Genomic DNA, 22,666 nt, shown 5'->3' on the forward strand with positions numbered 1-22,666 from the left:
TATTTATCGCACTGAATTAAAATGCTTTATGTAAAAGAAAAAAAAGAAAAAACATTTTGTACACATTCTTAAAACATTGCATGACATAACTAAACGATAACGTATTCAAGACTGCTAAGCCCACGATCATTTTATTGCAACAGAACTAGAAAAATAAGAGATTATATATTGCGCGATCAATGAAATGCCGCAACTCCGGGGTTCGTTTTGGCGATATACATTTGAATATATATATATCGTCGAATTAAAAAGGAAGAATAGAAAACAAACCAACTCTGAAACGGTCCAAAAAGGATCCCGGAAATTGCCCATTCGAATAAATGGTGTGTGTACACAAGGATTTAGTAACAATTTGATGTCCTGATTTAGAAATAGTTCTCTTTTTAAATCATATAAGTCATTCTACAGCTAGTGTTTCTCACTAAGAAAAAAAGTAAAAGTCTTCAAGGCGTTGCAAATCTAGAAACCTCTGTTACAAAAGGTCTGTTTCCTCCTCGCAGTGATTCAAAAATCTTCAACTAAAGGGTCCGCAGTCGTCCGCTTTAATGATCCTGCGGGATTAGAGGAAACACACACCGTCAGTGTAACACACACACACACACACACACACTGGAGGACAACAGATCCGAATTAGTGATGTGTTTGAAATGAGCTCTTCTGCTCACCAAGGCTGCATTTATTTGATTAATAATACAGTAAAAATAGTGAAATATTATTCTAATGTAAATCATCTGTTTTCTATGTGAATATATAGTAAAGTGTAATTTATTCCTGTGAATTTTCAGCATCATTACTCCAGTCTTCAGTGTCACATGATCCTTCAGAAATCACTATAATATGACGGTGATTTGTTGCTCAAGAAACATTTATGATTATTAATGTTTAAAACGGCTTCATATTTTTGTGGAAACAGTCACACATTTTATTTTTCAGGATTCTTTGATGAATAGAAAGTTCAAAAGAGCAGCTTTTATTTGAAATAGAATCTTTTGTAACAGTATAAATGTCTTTACTGTCACTTTTGATCAGTTTAATGTGTCCTTGAAGAATAAAAGTATTGATTAAAAAATAATAATAATAATAATTAAAAAAAAATCATACTAAGCCCAAATTTTTTAATGATATTGTCTCATGGTTTCCGGAAAATCATCATATTATAGTGATTTCTGAAGGATCATGTGACACTGAAGACTGGAGTAATGATGCTGAAAATTCACAGGAATAAATTACACTTTATTATATATTCACATAGAAAACAGCTGATTTACATTATAATAATATTACACTGTGTTTACTGTATTCGAGCAAATAAATGCAGTTTGGTGAGCATAAGAGACTCTTTAATGTTCAAATAATTCCAAAATTGACCGATAGTGTACAAGCTGATACACATCATATGATAAATCTCTAGTGTAGTATATTTAAGAGTGTGTGTGTGTGTGTGTGTGTTTACCGGGAGGCCGGGAGCCTGTGTTTGTCCCTGGTTGTAATACGCCCCCTGCTGTCTGTAATACTCCACCCAGGCGGCGCTGTAATCTGGAGGAGAACTCTGCTGAGAACCAGGACCGGCTCCCTGAGCTACACACACACACACACACACACGGATGAGAACAGACATCCAACTACACTCGATCAACAATATTTAATTGATGATTCTCTATCCTTTGCCCCACATGTTCAGCAACTGGTCAAAAGATTGAAAGTGAAACTGGGTTTTTATTTTAGAATAAAATCCTGCCTTTCCTTGAGACTAAAAACAGGCTTGAACTGACACTCGTTTATAGAGCGCTTTTAACAATATAGACTTTCAAAGATTGATTGATTCACTTCCATTGCAAAGGTCATTAGTTATTAACTAACACGACACCGTTCTAACAGAAAACTTTTGTTGTGTTCTGGCCATTTATTCGCACACAACAGTGTTTGGAGCTCGAGAACGGTTCCGAGGTGCAAGCGTTAAGAAAATAAATAAATAATAATATCTGCGCAAAGCACTGACGGCGTGCACATGCAGATTATGTGCATACCTATAGAGTAAACCCCTTTGTGTGTGTGTGTGTGTGTGCGTTTTATCTCAGAATAAACCCCTTCAGGTGTGTGTATGTGTTTGTGAGTGTGTGTGTAATCTCAGAATAAACCCCATCAGGTGTGTGTGTGTTATCTCAGAATAAACCCCTTCAGGTGTGTGTGAGTGTGTGTGTTATCTCAGAATAAACCCCTTCAGGTGTGTGTATGTGTTTGTGAGTGTGTGTGTTATCTCAGAATAAACCCCATCAGGTGTGTGTGTGTTATCTCAGAATAAACCCCTTCAGGTGTGTGTGAGTGTGTGTGTTATCTCAGAATAAACCCCATCAGGTGTGTGTGTTACCTCAGAATAAACCCCTTCAGGTGTGTGTGAGTGTGTGTGTTATCTCAGAATAAACCCTATCAGGTGTGTGTGAGTGTGTGTTATCTCAGAATAAACCCCTTCAGGTCTGTGTATGTATGTGTAGGTGTGTTATCTCAGAATAAACCCCTTCAGGTGTGTGTGTGTGTGTTATCTCAGAATAAACCCTATCAGGTGTGTGTGTTATCTAAGACTAAACCCCTTCAGGTGTGAGTGAGAGTGTGTGTGTTATCTCAGATTAAACCCCTTCAGGTGTGTGTATGTGAGTGTGTTATCTCAGAATAAACCCCCTTCAGGTGTGTGTATGTGTGTGTGAGTGTGTTATCTCAGAATAAACCCCATCAGGTGTGTGTGTGTTATCTCAGAATAAACCCCTTCAGGTGTGTGTGAGTGTGTGTGTGTTATCTCAGAATAAACCCCTTCAGGTGTGTGTGAGTGTGTGTGTGTTATCTCAGAATAAACCCCATCAGGTGTGTGTGAGTGTGTGTGTTATCTCAGAATAAACCCCTTCAGGTGTGTGTGAGTTATCTCAGAATAAACCCCTTCAGGTGTGTGTGAGTGTGTGTGTCATCTCAGAATAAACCCTATCAGGTGTGTGTGAATGTGTGTTATCTCAGAATAAACCCCTTCAGGTGTGTGTGTGTTATCTCAGAATAAACCCCTTCAGGTGTGTGTATGTATGTGTAGGTGTGTTATCTCAGAATAAACCCCTTCAGGTGTGTGTGTGTGTGTTATCTCAGAATAAACCCTATCAGGTGTGTGTGTTATCTCAGAATAAACCCCTTCAGGTGTGTGTGTTATCTAAGAATAAACCCCTTCAGGTGTGAGTGAGAGTGTGTGTGTTATCTAAGAATAAACCCCTTCAGGTGTGTGTGAGAGTGTGTGTGTTATCTCAGATTAAACCCCTTCAGGTGTGTGTATGTGAGTGTGTTATCTCAGAATAAACCCCCTTCAGGTGTGTGTATGTGTGTGTGAGTGTGTTATCTCAGAATAAACCCCTTCAGGTGTGTGTGTGTGTTTTATCTCAGAATAAACCCCCTTCAGGTGTGTGTATGTGTGTGTGTGTGTGTTACCTCAGAATAAACCCCTTCAGGTGTGTGTGAGTGTGTGTGTTATCTCAGAATAAACCCCTTCAGGTGTGTGTGAGTGTGTGTGTTGTCTCAGAATAAACCCCTTCAGGTGTGTGTGAGTGTGTGTTTTATCTCAGAATAAACCCTATCAGGTGTGTGTGAGTGTGTGTGTTATCTCAGAATAAACCCCTTCAGGTGTGTGTGTGTTATCTAAGAATAAACCCCTTCAGGTGTGTGTGAGAGTGTGTGTGTGTTATCTCAGAATAAACCCCTTCAGGTGTGTGTATGTGTGTGTGAGTGTGTTATCTCAGATTAAACCCCTTCAGGTGTGTGTATGTGAGTGTGTTATCTCAGAATAAACCCCCTTCAGGTGTGTGTATGTGTGTGTGAGTGTGTTATCTCAGAATAAACCCCTTCAGGTGTGTGTATGTGTGTGCGTTATCTCAGAATAAACCCCTTCAGGTGTGTGTGTGTGTTTTATCTCAGAATAAACCCCTTCAGGTGTGTGTGTATGTGTGTGTGTGTGAGTGTGTTATCTCAGAATAAACCCCTTCAGGTGTGCGTATGTGTGTGTGTGTGTGCGTTATCTCAGAATAAACCCCTTCAGGTGTGTGTGTTTTATCTCAGAATAAACCCCTTCAGGTGTGTGTGTTTTATCTCAGAATAAACCCCTTCAGGTGTGTATATGTGTGTGTGAGTGCGTTATCTCAGAATAAACCCCTTCAGGTGTGTGTATGTGTGTGTGAGTGTGTTATCTCAGAATAAACCCCTTCAGGGTGATCAGGATCAGGTCTTCCATCACCCTGAAGGGGGTTTATTCTGAGATAACACACACACGAAGGGGGTTTATTCTGAGATAACACACACACACCTGAAGGGGGTTTATTTTGAGATAACACACACACACACACCTGAAGGGGGTTTATTCTGAGATAACACACACACACACACACACACACCTGAAGGGGGTTTATTCTGAGATAACACACACACACACACACACACACCTGAAGGGGGTTTATTCTGAGATAACACACACACACACCTGAAGGGGGTTTATTCTGAGAGAACACACACACACACACACCTGAAGGGGTTTATTCTGAGATAACACACACACACACACCTGAAGGGGGTTTATTCTGAGAGAACACACACACACACACACACCTGAAGGGGTTTATTCTGAGATAACACACACACTCACACACACCTGAAGGGGTTTATTCTGAGGTAACACACACACACACACATACACACACCTGAAGGGGGTTTATTCTGAGAGAACACACACACACACACACACCTGAAGGGGTTTATTCTGAGATAACAACCGGCTTGATGTACATCATCCATTACGTAAAATAAAGGTTATAATAACCCCCGGAGGTCAGGTGGTCTTACTCTGTTTCTTGTAATATTCCTCCCATGCTTTGCTGTAGTCGGATCCGCTGCTCTGGCCTTGGCTCTGTTGACCTGCACAGAAAACATCCGTTACTATTAGAAACACACACGCTGTGTGTTTGAGAGTGAAGATTGATTTACATGTGAGCAGCTCATGATCCGCCAGTGTTTCCAGCGTCTCAGAGCGTCTCGACTCATCCGCATCTTCGTCCGCATCTGAGGTGAGTTTGAGTTGCTTTAACATGCGCCAAACATCTCAACAAACTTATAATGAAAAGCGCTGATCAGCAAAAGAGACGCTTGCGGTTTTACGCCAAAATAAGAGTCTGATGGTTTAACGTTTGAAAACGAGGAAATTAAGACAAAAATATTACTATTGTAGCTTTACAGTTGTAGGAAAAACATTTTTTATTTTACAGAGAAATATTAAAAGTTATTTATATATCAGAATTTTTTAAAATATGGAATTTATTCTTATTTAAATTAAATGTATTTAAATAATTTAAATTAAAAACTTTATTAATAAAATACATTTAATTTTAATTCATAAATTCCACATTGTTTTTTTAACAATTTTTATTAGTAAAAAAACAATTTCTCTTATAAATACAGTACAATTACTTTGTAATTTTACAGTTGTACTGTAAAATAAAATTATTATATTTTATTTTACATTTGGACTGTAAAATAAAATGTATATTATATTTTATATATATATATATTTGTAACAATTTTCTACAATTATAATATTTCTCTATAAAATAAAATAAAAAGTATTTAAGATAAATATAATTAAGTTTAAATTATTCTTATTTATTTATCTTTATAAAAAATATATATTAACAATTTTAAATAAAAATAAATTCCATATTGTTTTATTTAACAATTTTTATTGTACATGTAAAAATAAAGCCATAATGATATATAAATCACTTTTTTCCCACCAAATTGCACAGCGCTAGCACTGCAAACGTGGATTTTTTTTTAAAATCACATTTTGTAATCACAATTTCTCTGATAAATACAGTATATAGATTTAATCCCCCCCCCCCACAAATTTTGCAACACTAGTTAGAGTGAAAACTAAACTAATGACAATTGAAGTGCAAATAGCAATTACGGGCCCAATAAAATCACTGTACAATTGAATACAGAAAAGTCCATAACAATAGGGCCCAACGTACCATGTTAATATGAATGAATTTTCCCTATTGATTTTTCACAGGCGTTTTCCCGCGTTTTGAACTACATGTTGCATTGTGCTTTAGGGTTAGTGGAAATGTGCTTAAATTATCAGGATTTTTTTATTAATCATTTTAAGAGCATTTTACAGTTCATAACACTGTAAATGGACGACGGATCATCTTTTTGTGCGCAACTACACACGTTCATCTGCCGTCTTTTATCAAGAGCAATGACAAAACAACAACAGTGTTTCAGTCCATTCAAAAGTGGCAGAAAATAATATGACGGAGCCGGAAAATTGTTAGTCAGGCAAATAAAACCTCTCAAGCGAGTCCCTGTGATGCGGTTCACACAGAAGAGACACAGTGAAAGAGTTCAGAGGTACTTGCCTAGCTTTTTATAATACTGCTCCCACGCTTTGGAATAGTCCATCTGGCCGGTCTGAGATCCATTATGACCTAAAAAATGACCAGAATTAAATTAATCTGACGCTCCTCAGAACAGTCTTAATTTCGTTATTATTAATATTTGTCATTCTTTTCGTCAACGACATTTTTTTTCACAGGCGAAAAACGAGACGAGAATTAAATAAAAACCAGTTTTGAACGAATAAAACTAGGGCTGCACGATTGACTAAAATCATAATTGTCTATTATCCCCTTGAAATTGTAATTGCGATTGTTAGTTACGATTATCACAATTTACATTGAATTATGTTTTGAATGGCTTTATGCCATTGTTTGCAGTGACTGCATGCTATAGTCATATCAAAATAAACAAGCTGAAAACACAATTCCTCAAAAACTTGTGTTTGCTTTTCTATAGCATTAAGCTGCAAATGTCAAATATATATATATTTTTAAAGACACTATTATGTTATACTAAATCAAATTAAAACAATGGGGGGAAACCCTTAAGATAAGCTGTAGAGAGAAAAAAACATCTTAAGCGCACAGAATAATGTAATTTTTTTTGTAATTGCGACTTTAAATGATTACATAAATATGGCATTCATAATTGTAATCACGATTACAAATTCGCTTAATTGTGCAGTCCTAACTAAAACTATGACGAAAATGTATTGACATTTTCGTCAGCGAATAAAAACTAGACAAAAATGTTCGGATGGGACGATTTGGGAAGAGATTGTCAGAACTGATGTGTGTGTGGTAGATGCGCACACTTGAACTGTAACGTGCTGATCCGCGGGACACGAGTTAGCGGGACACGAGTTAGCGGGACACGAGTTAGCGGGACACGAGTTAGCGGGACACGAGTTAGCGGGACACGAGTTAGCGGGACACAAGTTAGCGTGCGCTTGATGCACGTCTCATAAAACGCTCAAACATGTAAACGTCTGGGAGAAGGAAGAGCAGGCATATGGATATATATATATATATCTTCTCTTTTTTTAGGGCTAGAAGTAGTTCTGAATGGCCGGTAACTTAAATTTAGTAGCCAAATTGGCCGGTGAGTGAAAAAGTAAATTTTTTAAACCCCGTTGACGATATTCGGTATGGTTTTCTGTGCGCACACACACACACACACCCGAAGCAGCGCGCGAGTAATGAACTGAGCTCTCTTTCACGCCTGAATCGACAAATACACACCAACATTTTGTCTAAATGTCCGTCTTGGAGAGGATTCATGTTAACAGTCGGTTCTGTCACTACAGAACGTAAACAGTTGAGAGAATATCGGAGAATATTTGGTCTTAAAGTGACAGTGCGTAATAAACCTAAAGCCACCTGTGCACTTAATATTAATCAAACACCAAAAAAAGAGAGAAAAGCATTCCCTGCTCTTTAACAGCTTTAATAAGGATGAATTAATTACACTTAATTTATACAAATAAATGTCTGCTTGAAAGAATAAAGAATGATGTATGCAAGTCATTATAAAGAATGCATATATCATTCATTGAAAAGATTGTGTTGTACTTTAGGAGAAGTGGTTTTATTTCATTTAATATTTTTTTATGTCACTGCAGTTTAATCTGTGTCTCTATTGCATGTTCAAACTTTAAAATCATTCATATTAACAGGTTAATTATAGATGTTTTCTCCGGGAGTATATAATGGGGTTTGGAGATTGCAGAGAAATTATAAATTAATGCATTACAATTTAACAAAACCCATTCGATTTTCGTCAACTAAATCTACTGTAGACTAAAATCTTATTGTATTTCCTTGACTAAAACTAAAACAATTCAGATGACTAAAATATTACTAAAACTAAATGTCATTGAAGTCAAAAGACTGACTAAAACTAAATCAACATTTGCTGTCAGAAGAAACTGTGGAGACTCACTGGGATCCTGCTGGCTCTGGGGTTGCCATGTCTGATATGTGGTTCCCCATCCACCAGTCATGAACGTCTGCGGTCCACTAGACAAAACAACACCTCGCAGGTTAAACACACACACACACACGACTCTGGTCTGCACACGGAAGAGTGGATGTGGAGAGTCATGTGAACGCTTCTGACGAAGAACTACACTAGTTTCTTTAAATCTCAGTTTTCAGGAACTCAAGCAAACGAGATCCTGGAGGGAAAAGATATTCAGTTCTGCTGTTAGACTGAAAATAACCTGAAACTGAAGTTGTTCTTGGTCTCTATAAACTCACTGACTGAAAGGAGTAAAGGGAAAAAGGGAAAGAAAGAAAGAAGGAAAGAAAGAAAAGGTGGAAGCAAAAAGGAAGGGAAGTGAAGGAAGAAAGGGAACAAATAAACGAAACCAGGAAGGGAAGAAAAAGGAACAGATCGAAGGAAGGACATGAAAAAGGAAGGAAGGAAGAAAAGAAAGGGAGGAACGGAAGGACATGAAGGATGGAGGGAAAGGAGGAAAGCAGTAAGGGAAGGAAATGTAAAGAAAGAAATGTAAGGAATGTAAGGATGGAAGGGAAGGAAAGGAGGAACGAAGGGAAGAAAGAAAAATGGGAAGGAAAGGAAAAGGAAGGAAAGAAAAAAGGAAAGGGAAGGAAAGAGGGGAAGAAAATAAAGGAGGAACTCACTTCTGATGAGTCGCCGCTGGTCCTTGAGTGAAAGGACTGAGTCCAAAACTGCTGTTCCCTCCCATTCCAGACGCCTGAGAAGACAAACACCATCACACACTGAACACACACTCCTCTGATCATCACACACTGAACACACACTCATCTCATCACACACTGAACACACACTCATCTGATCATCACACACTGAACACACACTCATCTCATCACACACTGAACACACACTCATCTGATCATCACACACTGAACACACACTCATCTCATCATCATCAGACACACTGAACACACACTCATCTGATCATCATCAGACACTGAACACACACTCATCTGATCATCATCAGACACTGAACACACACTCATCTGATCATCATCAGACACTGAACACACACTCATCTGATCATCATCAGACACTGAACACACTCATCTGATCATCATCAGACACTGAACACACTCATCTGATCATCATCACACTGAACACACACTCATCTGATCATCATCACACACTGAACACACACTCATCTGATCATCATCACACACACTAATCTGATCATCACACACTGAACACACTCATCTGATCATCATCAGACACACTGAACACACACTCATCTGATCATCATCAGACACTGAACACACACTCATCTGATCATCATCAGACACTGAACACACACTCATCTGATCATCACACACACACTCATCTGATCATCACACACACTAATCTGATCATCACACACTGAACACACTCATCTGATCATCATCAGACACTGAACACACACTCATCTGATCATCATCAGACACTGAACACACACTCATCTGATCATCATCACACACACACTAATCTGATCATCACACACTGAACACACTCATCTGATCATCATCAGACACACTGAACACACACTCATCTGATCATCATCAGACACTGAACACACACTCATCTGATCATAACACACACTGAACACACACTCATCTGATCATCATCAGACACACTGAACACACACTCATCTGATCATCATCAGACACACTGAACACACACTCATCTGATCATCATCAGACACTGAACACACTCATCTGATCATCATCACACACTGAACACACACTCATCTGATCATCATCACACACTGAACACTCATCTGATCATCATCACACACTGAACACTCATCTGATCATCATCACACACTGAACACTCATCTGCTCATCACACACTGAACACACTCATCTGATCATCATCACACACTGAACACACACTCATCTGATCATCATCAGACACACTGAACACACACTCATCTGATCATCATCAGACACACTGAACACACACTCATCTGATCATCATCAGACACACTGAACACACACTCATCTGATCATCATCAGACACACTGAACACACACTCATCTGATCATCATCAGACACTGAACACACACTCATCTGATCATCATCAGACACTGAACACACACTCATCTGATCATCATCAGACACTGAACACACACTCATCTGATCATCATCACACACTGAACACACACTCATCTGATCATCATCACACACTGAACACACTCATCTGATCATCATCAGACACACTGAACACACACTCATCTGATCATAACACACACTGAACACACACTCATCTGATCATCATCACACACTGAACACACACTCATCTGATCATCATCAGACACACTGAACACACACTCATCTGATCATCATCAGACACTGAACACACACTCATCTGATCATCATCACACACTGAACACACTCATCTGATCATCATCAGACACACTGAACACACACTCATCTGATCATAACACACACTGAACACACACTCATCTGATCATCATCAGACACTGAACACACACTCATCTGATCATAACACACACTGAACACACACTCATCTGATCATCATCAGACACTGAACACACTCATCTGATCATCATCAGACACTGAACACACACTCATCTGATCAAAACACTAATAAAATGACAAAAGCACATAACAAAAGAACTAAAAATGACAAAAGCACATAACAAAAGAACTAGAAATTAAACTAAAAGATGAATACCAAAAAATAAAAGCAAATAATTCAAAATATTAATAACACGGATACAACACTGGTCTCTGTGAATATGATGCGGATAAAATTCAAAGATTTTCTTCATGCAATTTATTAAATTACTAATTTACACACTCATCTGATCATCATCAGACACACTGAACACACTCATCTGATCACACACTCATCTGATCATCATCAGACACTGAACACACTCATCTGATCATCATCAGACACTGAACACACACTCATCTGATCATCATCAGACACTGAACACACACTCATCTGATCATCATCAGACTGAACACACACTCATCTGATCATCATCAGACACTGAACACACACTCATCTGATCATCACACACACTCATCTGATCATCATCAGACACTGAACACACACTCATCTGATCATCATCAGACACTGAACACACACTCATCTGATCATCATCAGACACTGAACACACACTCATCTGATCAACATCAGACACACTGTACACACACTCATCTGATCATCATCAGACACTGAACACACACTCATCTGATCATCATCAGACACTGAACACACTCATCATCAGACACTGAACACACACTCATCTGATCATCATCAGACAGTGAACACACACTCATCTGATCATCATCACACACTGAACACACTCATCTGATCATCATCACACACTGAACACACACTCATCTGATCATCACACAGTCATCTGATCACACTCATCTGATCATCATCAGACACTGAACACACACTCATCTGATCATCATCAGACACACTGAACACACACTCATCTGATCATCACACACTCATCTGATCATCATCAGACACACTGAACACACACTCATCTGATCATCACACACTCATCTGATCATCATCAGACACTGAACACACTCATCTGATCATCATCAGACACTGAACACACACTCATCTGATCATCATCAGACACTGAACTAAACACTCATCTGATCATCATCAGACACACTGAACACACACTCATCTGATCACACTCATCTGATCATCATCAGACACTGAACACACACTCATCTGATCATCATCAGACACTGAACACACACTCATCTGATCATCATCAGACACTGAACACACACTCATCTGATCATCACACACACTGAACACACACTCATCTGATCATCATCAGACACTGAACACACTCATCTGATCATCATCAGACACTGAACACACTCATCTGATCATCACACACTCATCTGATCATCATCAGACACTGAACACACTCATCTGATCATCATCAGACACTGAACACACTCATCTGATCATCATCAGACACTGAACACACTCATCTGATCATCATCAGACACTGAACACACTCATCTGATCATCATCAGACACTGAACACACACTCATCTGATCATCATCAGACACTGAACACACACTCATCTGATCATCACACACTCATCTGATCATCATCAGACACACACTCATCTGATCATCATCAGACACTGAACACACACTCATCTGATCATCAGACACTGAACACACTCATCTGATCATCACACACTCATCTGATCATCATCAGACACACTGAACACACACTCATCTGATCATCATCAGACACACTGAACACACTCATCTGATCATCATCAGACACACTGAACACACTCATCTGATCATCATCAGACACTGAACACACTCATCTGATCATCATCAGACACTGAACACACTCATCTGATCATCATCAGACACTGAACACACTCATCTGATCATCATCAGACACTGAACACACTCATCTGATCATCATCAGACACTGAACACACACTCATCTGATCATCACACACTGAACACACTCATCTGATCATCATCATCATCAGACACTGAACACACTCATCTGATCATCATCATCAGACACTGAACACTCATCTGGTCATTTCTGATCAATTTTCAGGTGCAGAAACTAATCAAATGTAAAATAACACTGCACTTTATAAATAAAATATACATTACAAAATATAGTTACAAAAGTAATTCAGTCAAGAACGAGTGAATTCTGTCTTTTGTTGTTAGATTAGTGTTATTATAGAGACTAGGATAATAATAGGAATATTAGGATGCTGTCACTTTAAGAGCCGCACGGATCCAATATACTGATACCGATAAGAGGAATCAAAATTAAAATTTTATAACAAGTATTTGATTCCCAACCCTACAGAAGAGACTCTTAAAACCTCAACGACCCCAAACTTTTAAATGGTAACGTGAATTTTACACCCAATGCATTAACCAATAGAAAGCGTGGATTAACCGATCACTCACCCCGATCTTCTCGTCTATCAGCTGTCTGGCCATTTCCATCTGCTGAGGAGATCCGCGGATGGAGAAGATCCGGACGTTGGGATCGGTGTTGGGAGGAGGGTTTCTCTGCAGCTCCACATGAGCACCGGACTGCTGGTTGATGTTCTTGATGGTCTCTCCACCTGAGCAGAACACACACACACGCGTTTCTGACTCAATGATCCTATGTATCCAATGCAATACGTCCCGTTTAAAGCTTGAATAACCGGGATGAGATGGATATACCAGCTGATCTTTAGCATTTTTTAAATGATCAGCATTGGTCGGTTATTTTAAATTATCAGCATTGGTCGGTTATTTTCTGTGACTTTTATTTTGACATAATCTGGGACTTTTATTTTGACAGCACTGAGAACACACATTTATAATAAAACCCAGTAAATAGAAAAGTAAATAGAAAAAGACTAATAAAATGACAAAAGCACATAACAAAAGAACTAAAAATGACAAAAGCACATAACAAAAGAACTAAAAATTAAACTAAAAGATGAATACCAAACAATAAAAGCAAATAATTCAAAATATTAATAACACTGATACAACACTGGTCTCTGTGAATATGCGGATAAAATTCAAAGATTTTCTTCATGCAATTTATTAAATTACTAATTTAGTAAAAATTGTGAAGTATAAAAATAATTTCACCTATTGAGCAGCATGTTTTTATTAATTCATATATAGACAAAAAAGTAAAAAAAAAAGTGGAGCAACAAAGCATCTTTAAATCATCAGCTGGAGGGAAAAGCGAGGGGTCTCATGATTGTGTACGAACACAGAAAAGCCTGGTAAAGGGAAACTCCGTGATGTCTGAACATTTGTTCGCTTGTGGGAGACGCATCTATGCGGCGTGACCCCGGCGTGACCCCGGCTGCAAACGCCCATCAAAAACACTCCTCCTCTCTTTGCCTCCGATTGACTGAGACGCGCCATTAAGCTATTGTCAAACAAATTTAACTTCTGCATTAATGAAGCTATTATGAGCTCCGCAGTCAGAGAAAGAGCCGAGCCCTGAGTTCATGGACTGGTTAAAACTACTGGTGGTCTTCGACACACACTGAAAAGAGTCTAACAAAGCTGATCAACAATGAGATGTGTGTCTCAGAGCTGGGTTTGAAAAACGCAAATCACCTAGTTAATGTATTAACTGGCAGCAAATTATATCTTTCTTTCATTTTCATAATTTTGCATTGAGGTTTGTTGACGTTCATGATAAAATGCATCGTCTGAAGGAGATTTGATGGCAAATGTGGACATATAAATTAGATTTACACAATAAAATCACTTGCATATAACCAAACCCAAAAGGATCGCATTAATAATCCATTAGTGATTCTGACAACAATCTCTATAATGTAAATTAAAATAATTATAACTGAATTGCAATATTAAGAAAAGAAAATTCATGATGAACCTTTTAAAAACCTGAAACATAGTCAAGAATCAAGCAATAAATATTACCCACAATGCACTGTGTAACTTATTTTAGTATCATTGCGATACTGTTACAGTTTGTTGAGATTTTCAATTAGACTTCGTTAAAGTTTTGTCATTTTTATTAGTTTTTGAACATTTAAATTCCGTAATAGAACAAAAACGACCAATATTTAATTTAATTAATAGAAGAAAACCGAGCGTTGTACACGTATTAATAGAAAACCGAGCGATATTTAAATTAATAGAACAAAACCGAGCGATATTTAAATGTATTAATAGAAAACCGACTGATATTTACATTTACTAATAGAACAAAATTGATTGATATTAAAATTAAATGGAACAAAAAAAGATCCATATTTAAATCTCCAAAAAGAACACATTTTTTCGTTTTACAAAAAATCATTTTTTATTTAGTTTATTTAGTTTTAGTTATTTTAGTACTTTAACAAACTAAAGAAAATGATAATTTCTGTTTGTCAAATAGCTAAAATAAAATTATTTTTTATTTCAATTAACGAAAATGTTAAGTTAGTCGATGATAATAACTCCCATGTACTCAAACTCCAAGAGAAAAGTGTGAATGTCTAAAGCGGTAACCATTTCACTCGCCACTGAACAGAACGTCACTCATCGGATGAATGGCACGGTTTAAGACCACCCTGTAGATGTTTTACGCCATTGTAGTCCAATAAAGAGCTTAAAGGGTCCCTATAGAGTGAGCACTTATAAGGGTCATTGAATACAATGTGATGTTTCTGAAAAAACAGGCTCTGACAGGACGAGTTTTGTTTGAGGCAAGTAAACTAATTTCCACCAACTCAAAAATGTATCCCACTTTGTTTTCCAAATGATGCGTGTTATTTATTCAGTACTTTCATTACAATGCAATTATAAAACAACTTTACAAGCAATTCTTCCTAGTTTTGTTGCCTGTCGCTTTAAATGCTCGAGACCTTTAAAGCTGAGTGGATTCTGATTGGCTGTCAATGTTTTTGTTCATCAGCTGAAAACAATCGTTCTAAAACTGATTTTAACGATATCGTTCCTCGTTATCATTATAGTTGTGTTGTGGAATTCTCTATTATAAAAGATTTAATTATAGTTATTGTACTTTAAGTGAAAAGGCCTTTACTCTTTAAGCTTGGGTTTGTGGTACCCAAACATTGCTGTACTTGATACATCAGTTGTTTGTGACATATAAAGATATTAATAGAACAAAACGACCGATATTTAAATCTCTTAATAAAACCGATTGTTATATTAATACATTTAAATAACAATCGGTTTTATTAAGAGATTTAAATGTATTAATATAATTAACAGGTCAGTTTTGTTATATTAATACATTTAAATCTCTTAATAAAACCGATTGTTATTTAAATGTATTAATATAACAAAACTGACCTCTTAAAAACCAACCGATATTTACATTTATTAAAAAAGACCAAAACAACCGATATTTAAATCTCTTAAAACAAAAATGACCGATAATTAAATGTATTAATATAACAAAAACCGACCGATATTTAAATCGCTTCAAACTAAACCGATCGACATTTAAATCTCTTAATAAATAAAAAACGATATTTACATTTATTAAAAAGACCAAAACAACCGATATTTAAATTTATTAATAGAACAAAACAACCAATATTTAAATCTCTAAATAAACCAACCAATATTTAAATGTATTAATAGAAAAAAACAACCGATATTTAAATCTCTTAAAAAAAAATCAACTGATATTTAATTTCAGCACAAACGCAGGTAATTCACACATATATCTTATCGCTTACTGCAAACATCAATAACAGCTTTAACTTGTCAATGCTGGGAATTGACCATCGTATAAGCGAGATAATCCATGGCTAGCTGTGCATTAAACTATTGGAACGCACTCCGCTTCGCAGGAGGTTTTTTTGCCTCAACGTTGTGCATTAAAAAAAACTTTACAGGTCCAATACACTCAAATTCAAGGACTTAATGTGGGGACACACTTATTGTGTCCAACAGCAAGCGATGAGTTTCATCGTAGTAGTTTAGTGCGCGCGTGAACGTACAACACAAAGTACCTCACGCGGGAAACACTAAATGCGTGTAACTAACGTAAATCAAGCAAGCTATTATGCATAAGCCACGAAGTGTTGGCGAAATAACACATTAGTGGACCGGAGGGAATAATATGGAATTTTTTCATTGCACAAAATAAATTCAAGCACTTTCGAGGACCTGTATCTATGCATGTTTATTTAAAAAAAAATTCCAGGGACTTGAATGTTTTTTTTTTTTTTCAGATTCACAAACTTAAGGATTTCAAGGACCCGTGCATGGGAACCCTGAATATAAATGGTGACTTGACTTAATACTTTATTTTAGCTTAGCACATGGTCTAGTTCTTACCTTTCCCGATCACAAGTCCGCACTTATCCGCAGGTATTGTGTAGGTGACCTCCTGCAATCCTCCAGGAGTTCCCATGTTCCAATCACCACGACCTCTGCCGCGACCTCTGGGTCCAACCGTACCTCCAAAACCATCACGCTCCTGAACGACAAACAGGAGAAACTACATAACACACGAGCCACACAACACATCCGATGCTGACATGGTATTAACTGAAACAATCTAAGGCTATTTTCATGGCAAAAATTCAAATACCATATAAATACAATAAAATCAAACTAAAGATTTTTCTAGTCGACTAGTAGTCGTTCATTTAAACCATTAGTCAACTAATCGCAAGTTTATATTAATAAGCCATAAATCATAATTCGCCTTTAATTGCCTATATATAGTCTAATACATAGCTTGCCACTGTGCACGGGCAAACGTAATGATTATGGGTGTCGTGAAAAAACAGAAGGAGATTGTCTAAACATTTCAATAATTTATTTGTAATGTGTTCTGCTGCAAATTTAAGTCACAATGCTGACTCGTCATCTCCACATGGACACGCCTATATGCACGATTCATACGGACTCATTACATAATCTGAGAATATTTATTTTCCATTTAAATTGGTTCATTTAAAAAGTAGACATGTTAAGCTGTCTATGGATATATTGCTAATGTCTGTGAGACAAGTATACACTGATTTTGGGTTCGTTTATGAAACGTGCTGAAGTTCACAGACTGAGACGGCATACAGTTGTCTTTCAGTATCCTACAAAAAGCACAACGGTTTGTTATTGTGAGTTTACAAAAATGAAAATAGACCCTTTACAGTTTGCATTACTAGTATATGTATGCCCAAAAATGACTGAGTGTTCATACTAGTATTTAATACTTAAAAATTTGTATTATAAGCTCTCAAAACACTTGAATATGAGTGTTTGAATATGAGCACTTGAATACCAAACCTCTTCTAGTCGGATATTAGGGGGCAGCCCTAACTAAAAGCTAAAAATAACCCGATACAGACTAACTTAACGAGTCTAAAACTTAATGGTCCCATATTATACAACTTTATTAAGTTTTATTTTAGGTTTTGATGTGCTTAAGAATATATATTTGCGGTATAAGTACCAAAAACCATCTCAATATATGTTTGCAGCTGCTTTCTCAGTAGCTCTGCCAAGAACAAGTCGATTTGGGCCTTTCTACTTAATATTCATGAGCCTCTCTTCTGATTGGCCTGTTGTTATCTGAGTGACCCATTGGTGGGGGAGGAGACTGAAGGCGGGTACTGAGTAGTTATGACATCACATTTATACAGAATTCACAACGGCTTGTGAAAAGGCACAGCTACTTTATCCATTTGTCTGTGGATCGACTGTTTTGAAACTTATATGGTAGTTTCAACGCCCCTAGACCTCTGTTATCATGAAACAAGCCAGGAATTTTCAGTTTCGACAATATGGGACCTTTAATTAAAAACACTGTGATTGAGAGATACTTGCACTTGAATCTTGAACTGAATAATGAGTCAAGTTTGAATTAATTCTGTCATTTTCCTGCTTCATACTGCTTTGAAACAGTCTGGATTGTATAATGCGCTATAGAAATAAAGCCGACTTGACAAGAATCGTGAAGAACTACAACAAACGGGCTATAACTCCTGAAGATCTGGATGTACCTGTGCTGTTTGGACCAGATCATTGATGAGGTGAACGGCGTGTTGACATCGGTCGGGCTGACCCATGACCTGAGCGATCCGGTCGGGACTGATCCCATCATCTGAAACACATTGACATAATTCTGCTACCTCAGTTGAATTGTTCAGCTGCATGTGAATATTCATTGGATTGTAAACAGTGTAAACACATGTGAGAGAACAGTATATTAATCCCTGTTAAAGTCTTAACGCTTCAGTGATCCTGCTGGGCCTCCACGGGTCTTAAGAGATTTGTGTGACCAAGTGTGTCCCAACATGAGTTCACCAACATCCCGAAACGGATACAGATAAACACACACGAGGAGATAGTCACTAAAACTGAAGCTGTTAAAACATTTCTGTTAACTGAAATAAATTTAAAATATAAATATTGGTTGAAAATCCTAAACTAAACGAAGATTATTCCAAAATATTAATAAAACTAAAATAAAACAGCTATTCATGATATAGGATGTGTGAAAGTAATGGACAAAAAAAAAAGCAGTAAAACTTCATATTGATCCACAAACTCAGTTGCATTTGCTTGTTCCCTTTTAAATGATCTTGCAGATTTTAGTTTCACTGCATTTCACTGCATTCACTATTCTTTTTAAATCTGCTTTGGATCTTTGGACTTCTCTATTATAATGGATTTAGTTATAGTTATCGTTCTTGAAGTGAACGTTTAGTCTTGAAATTCGGCACTGTGGTAACCGAACATTGCAGAGCTAGATATGATCAATAATGTTTGTGACATTTAAATCCCTTAATAGAACCAAACAGACTGATATTTAAATGTATTAATAGAACGAATTGACCGATATTTGAATTAGTAGAACGAAACCATCCGATATTTAAACGAATTAAGCAAAACCATCCGAAATTTACATCTCTTTTTAAAACAAAACCGACCGATATTTTAATTAATACAACAAATCCAACCGATATTTTAATTAATAGAACAAAACCGATCGACATTTAAATCTCATATTAGATCTCGCATGGTTATATTTTTTGTTTTGTGTTTTAAAACGTGTTACACAAATCAATTTCAAGGTAAAACACTCCTCAACCAAGATACCTCAGCATTTGCCAGAGTAGTGAAAGTTTCACAAGTTCTTGTCTATATGGACAGAATAAGATGAAAGATACTTATCGGTATAAAGTCTGGTTCATATTGCATGTATGGTAATGATGGATGTTTTCAGCCTCTACTAGAACAGGTTTTCCTGCTTGAATGTTGATTATTTTCCTCATATTCTCCATTGTTGCGGCTCCTCTCTTCCCAGTCTGTCAGTAACGCTCTGTTTACTTCCTGTCTCTATGAAGCCCCTCCTTCTGAAAAGCACACTGTGCTCTGATTGGTCGGCTGGAGCAGTGTGCTGTGATTGGTCGAGCGCTTCGAGTGTGTTTGGGAAATGTCCCGCCCCTTCCCATAACCGCCAGTTTAACACACTACTAACTAACTCAACCAGGCCCCGCCCCTTTATTCTGCGTATGAATTATTATAATGAGGAATATTGTGACGTGTTCGTTCCCGGAAGAAACTCAAGATACAATGGAGGCGTTTCAGGAGTTCAGAAACACTGACACTGATATAGAGAAGAACTTATAGCTTTTTCATGCTCAAATAGCAACATTACACACACTGAAGAAAGATGAACATTTAAAAAACCACAATAAGTCCTCTTTAAATCAAATGTGCGTGAACACTGACCTGGCTTAAACTGGATCCTGACACCCGCATCGTTCTGAATCTTCTTGATCATCTCCCCGTTTCTGCCAATGACGATTCCAACGGCAAACCTGGGCACTGCAACCTGCGTGTGCAAAACCTAATAATGAATTATTTCTGGGTTTATTCTCAAGCTAAAAATGATTTAACAGCAAAAAATGATTTTCTTAGTAAGTATTTTTGTCTTGTTTCCAGTTCAAATAACAAAAAATTCTCTTGTTTTCTGATAAAAATAAGAGTTTTTGCTTAAAAAAAGCAAAATGATCTATTTTATTTATTTACTCAGGGGCAGTACACATTAATAGTTCATAATATGTAAAATGCAGATTTAGCCAACACTAGCTAATTTTCATCCGTTGTCTCTTTTGCAGGTTGATGTTAAGGACACAAAAAATATAAATAAAGAAATTCTGCCAATGGGGTAAGAAAAAAAAAACTTAATTCAAAAGGAAAACAAGTTATTAATTTCTTACCGTATCGGCAGATAATTTTCCTTGTTTTAAGCAAAAATTCACTTGAATGTATCTTTTTTTATCAGGAAAAAAGACTTATCTAGTAAATGCTTCTTGATTTAAGAATTTTTGGATATATGGTCTGGAAACAAGACAGAATACAAAGTATAAAAAGCATTTTTTGCAGTGATCGAGCTCAGGATTTGAACACATCTTACATCGATGCTGCTTCCCAGCCTGGATCCGAAGTCACTGCGGCCGCTTCTGAAATCTCCCTGATCCTTTTCCCTGATGATCTCAACGACCAGCTCCCGCGCTTGCTGTATAAAACACACACACACGCAGAGTCAGACGTCACTCAACATGCCTGTGGATCTGCGACTGTAAAGACCCCCATATACTCTTTTTCATTCTTCGTTAAGGGGTTAAAATAAGTTTGATTTTGGCCGATACCCATAACACTTTCTATTTGAAACCAATAACCGATATTTTGGCCGATACCGATAGCTTTCCATTTGAAACCGATATCCGATATTTTGCCCACTACCGATAACTTTCCATTTGAAACCGATATCCGATATTTTGCCCACTACCGATAACTTTCCATTTGAAACCGATATCCGATATTTTGCCCACTACCGATAACTTTCCATTTGAAACCGATATCTGATTTTTTTTTGAGAGCCTGGTTTCAAAAACAAGTCTAACCATTAAAATCCATGTCCCAAACACTTCAACATAAATCACAAATATACAGTAACCCAGTTTGATCCAGGGTAAATTTTAAAATTATTTTCCTTTTTTTTAAGTGATTCCAATCATATTTCAAGCAATTCATAACCATCATGACGAACAGTGCACATCTGAAGTGTCTAAACCGAAGGAAATAATCCATTATTTATCAGCTTTAAGATATTGGAAAGATAATAACATTAAAAATTAACATATATCGGCCAAAACCGATATCGTGTTTTGAAAAAATATATTTTTACATACGTGTCCAAAAAAATGAAAATATGAGCAGAGCACAAAACTAATATATTAATATAGTAATATATTCAAGAAAAACTTAATTTTGAATTCATGTTCCAGTTCTGTAAAATATATTTTTAAATTTTGAATTCATGTTTCAGTTCTGTAAAAATATATTTTTAAATGTGTAGTTTTGATTCAAGCTAAAGTAAAAAAAAAAGTACTTTAACATTTTTGATTCTGCCTTATTTTTAAATCAGTGACATTGAAAAACAAATGCAAAATTATCAGAATATTAATTTTGTGCAGTATACGTTTTACATGTTTTAAATTTTTTAAAATTATTTGATTTATCAGTGTCTGCAATACTTTTGGCCGGACAAATTAATCCCACACGTCTGACTTTGACGGATTGAAAAGCGGATTTCCTAATCAAAGGCGGAGCCTCGTAGCCACACCCACCTATTACATCATCACCACCACCGACCAATGGTAGTTGAAGGTTTTTGAAACTTTAAGAACTTCGAACACACTTAATTTTGGCCTGATTTAGTTTG

At 36.9% G+C, this 22,666-nt stretch overlaps 1 protein-coding gene across 6 annotated transcripts in view; it reads right to left on the minus strand.

The window, feature by feature from the left end:
- fubp3 (far upstream element (FUSE) binding protein 3) overlaps nt 1-22,666 on the minus strand; it is a 46,507-nt gene that overhangs the window by 936 nt on the left and 22,905 nt on the right. Inside the window, exons 9-20 of one of the 6 annotated variants that reach the window (XM_077222502.1) lie at nt 21,356-21,457; nt 20,668-20,785; nt 18,933-19,033; nt 17,260-17,401; nt 13,384-13,544; nt 9,060-9,133; nt 8,356-8,432; nt 6,435-6,503; nt 5,002-5,076; nt 4,861-4,932; nt 1,454-1,578; nt 1-551 (exon numbers count right to left, since the gene is read on the minus strand). The exon at nt 1-551 is cut by the window's left edge and continues 936 nt beyond it. In XM_077222502.1, coding sequence (XP_077078617.1) covers nt 543-551; nt 1,454-1,578; nt 4,861-4,932; nt 5,002-5,076; nt 6,435-6,503; nt 8,356-8,432; nt 9,060-9,133; nt 13,384-13,544; nt 17,260-17,401; nt 18,933-19,033; nt 20,668-20,785; nt 21,356-21,457 — 1,125 coding nt within the window. In that variant the 3' untranslated portion in view covers nt 1-542. The remainder of the gene's footprint in view (nt 552-1,453; nt 1,579-4,860; nt 4,933-5,001; nt 5,077-6,434; nt 6,504-8,355; nt 8,433-9,059; nt 9,134-13,383; nt 13,545-17,259; nt 17,402-18,932; nt 19,034-20,667; nt 20,786-21,355; nt 21,458-22,666) is intronic. The other 5 variants (XM_077222509.1, XM_077222522.1, XM_077222513.1 and 2 more) reach the window with 5 other exon arrangements.

This window comes from Siphateles boraxobius, unplaced genomic scaffold, assembly GCF_051911475.1.
Source record: "Siphateles boraxobius isolate OS27281-9 unplaced genomic scaffold, OSU_SipBor_1 120, whole genome shotgun sequence".
Taxonomy (NCBI): Eukaryota; Metazoa; Chordata; class Actinopteri; order Cypriniformes; family Leuciscidae; genus Siphateles; species Siphateles boraxobius.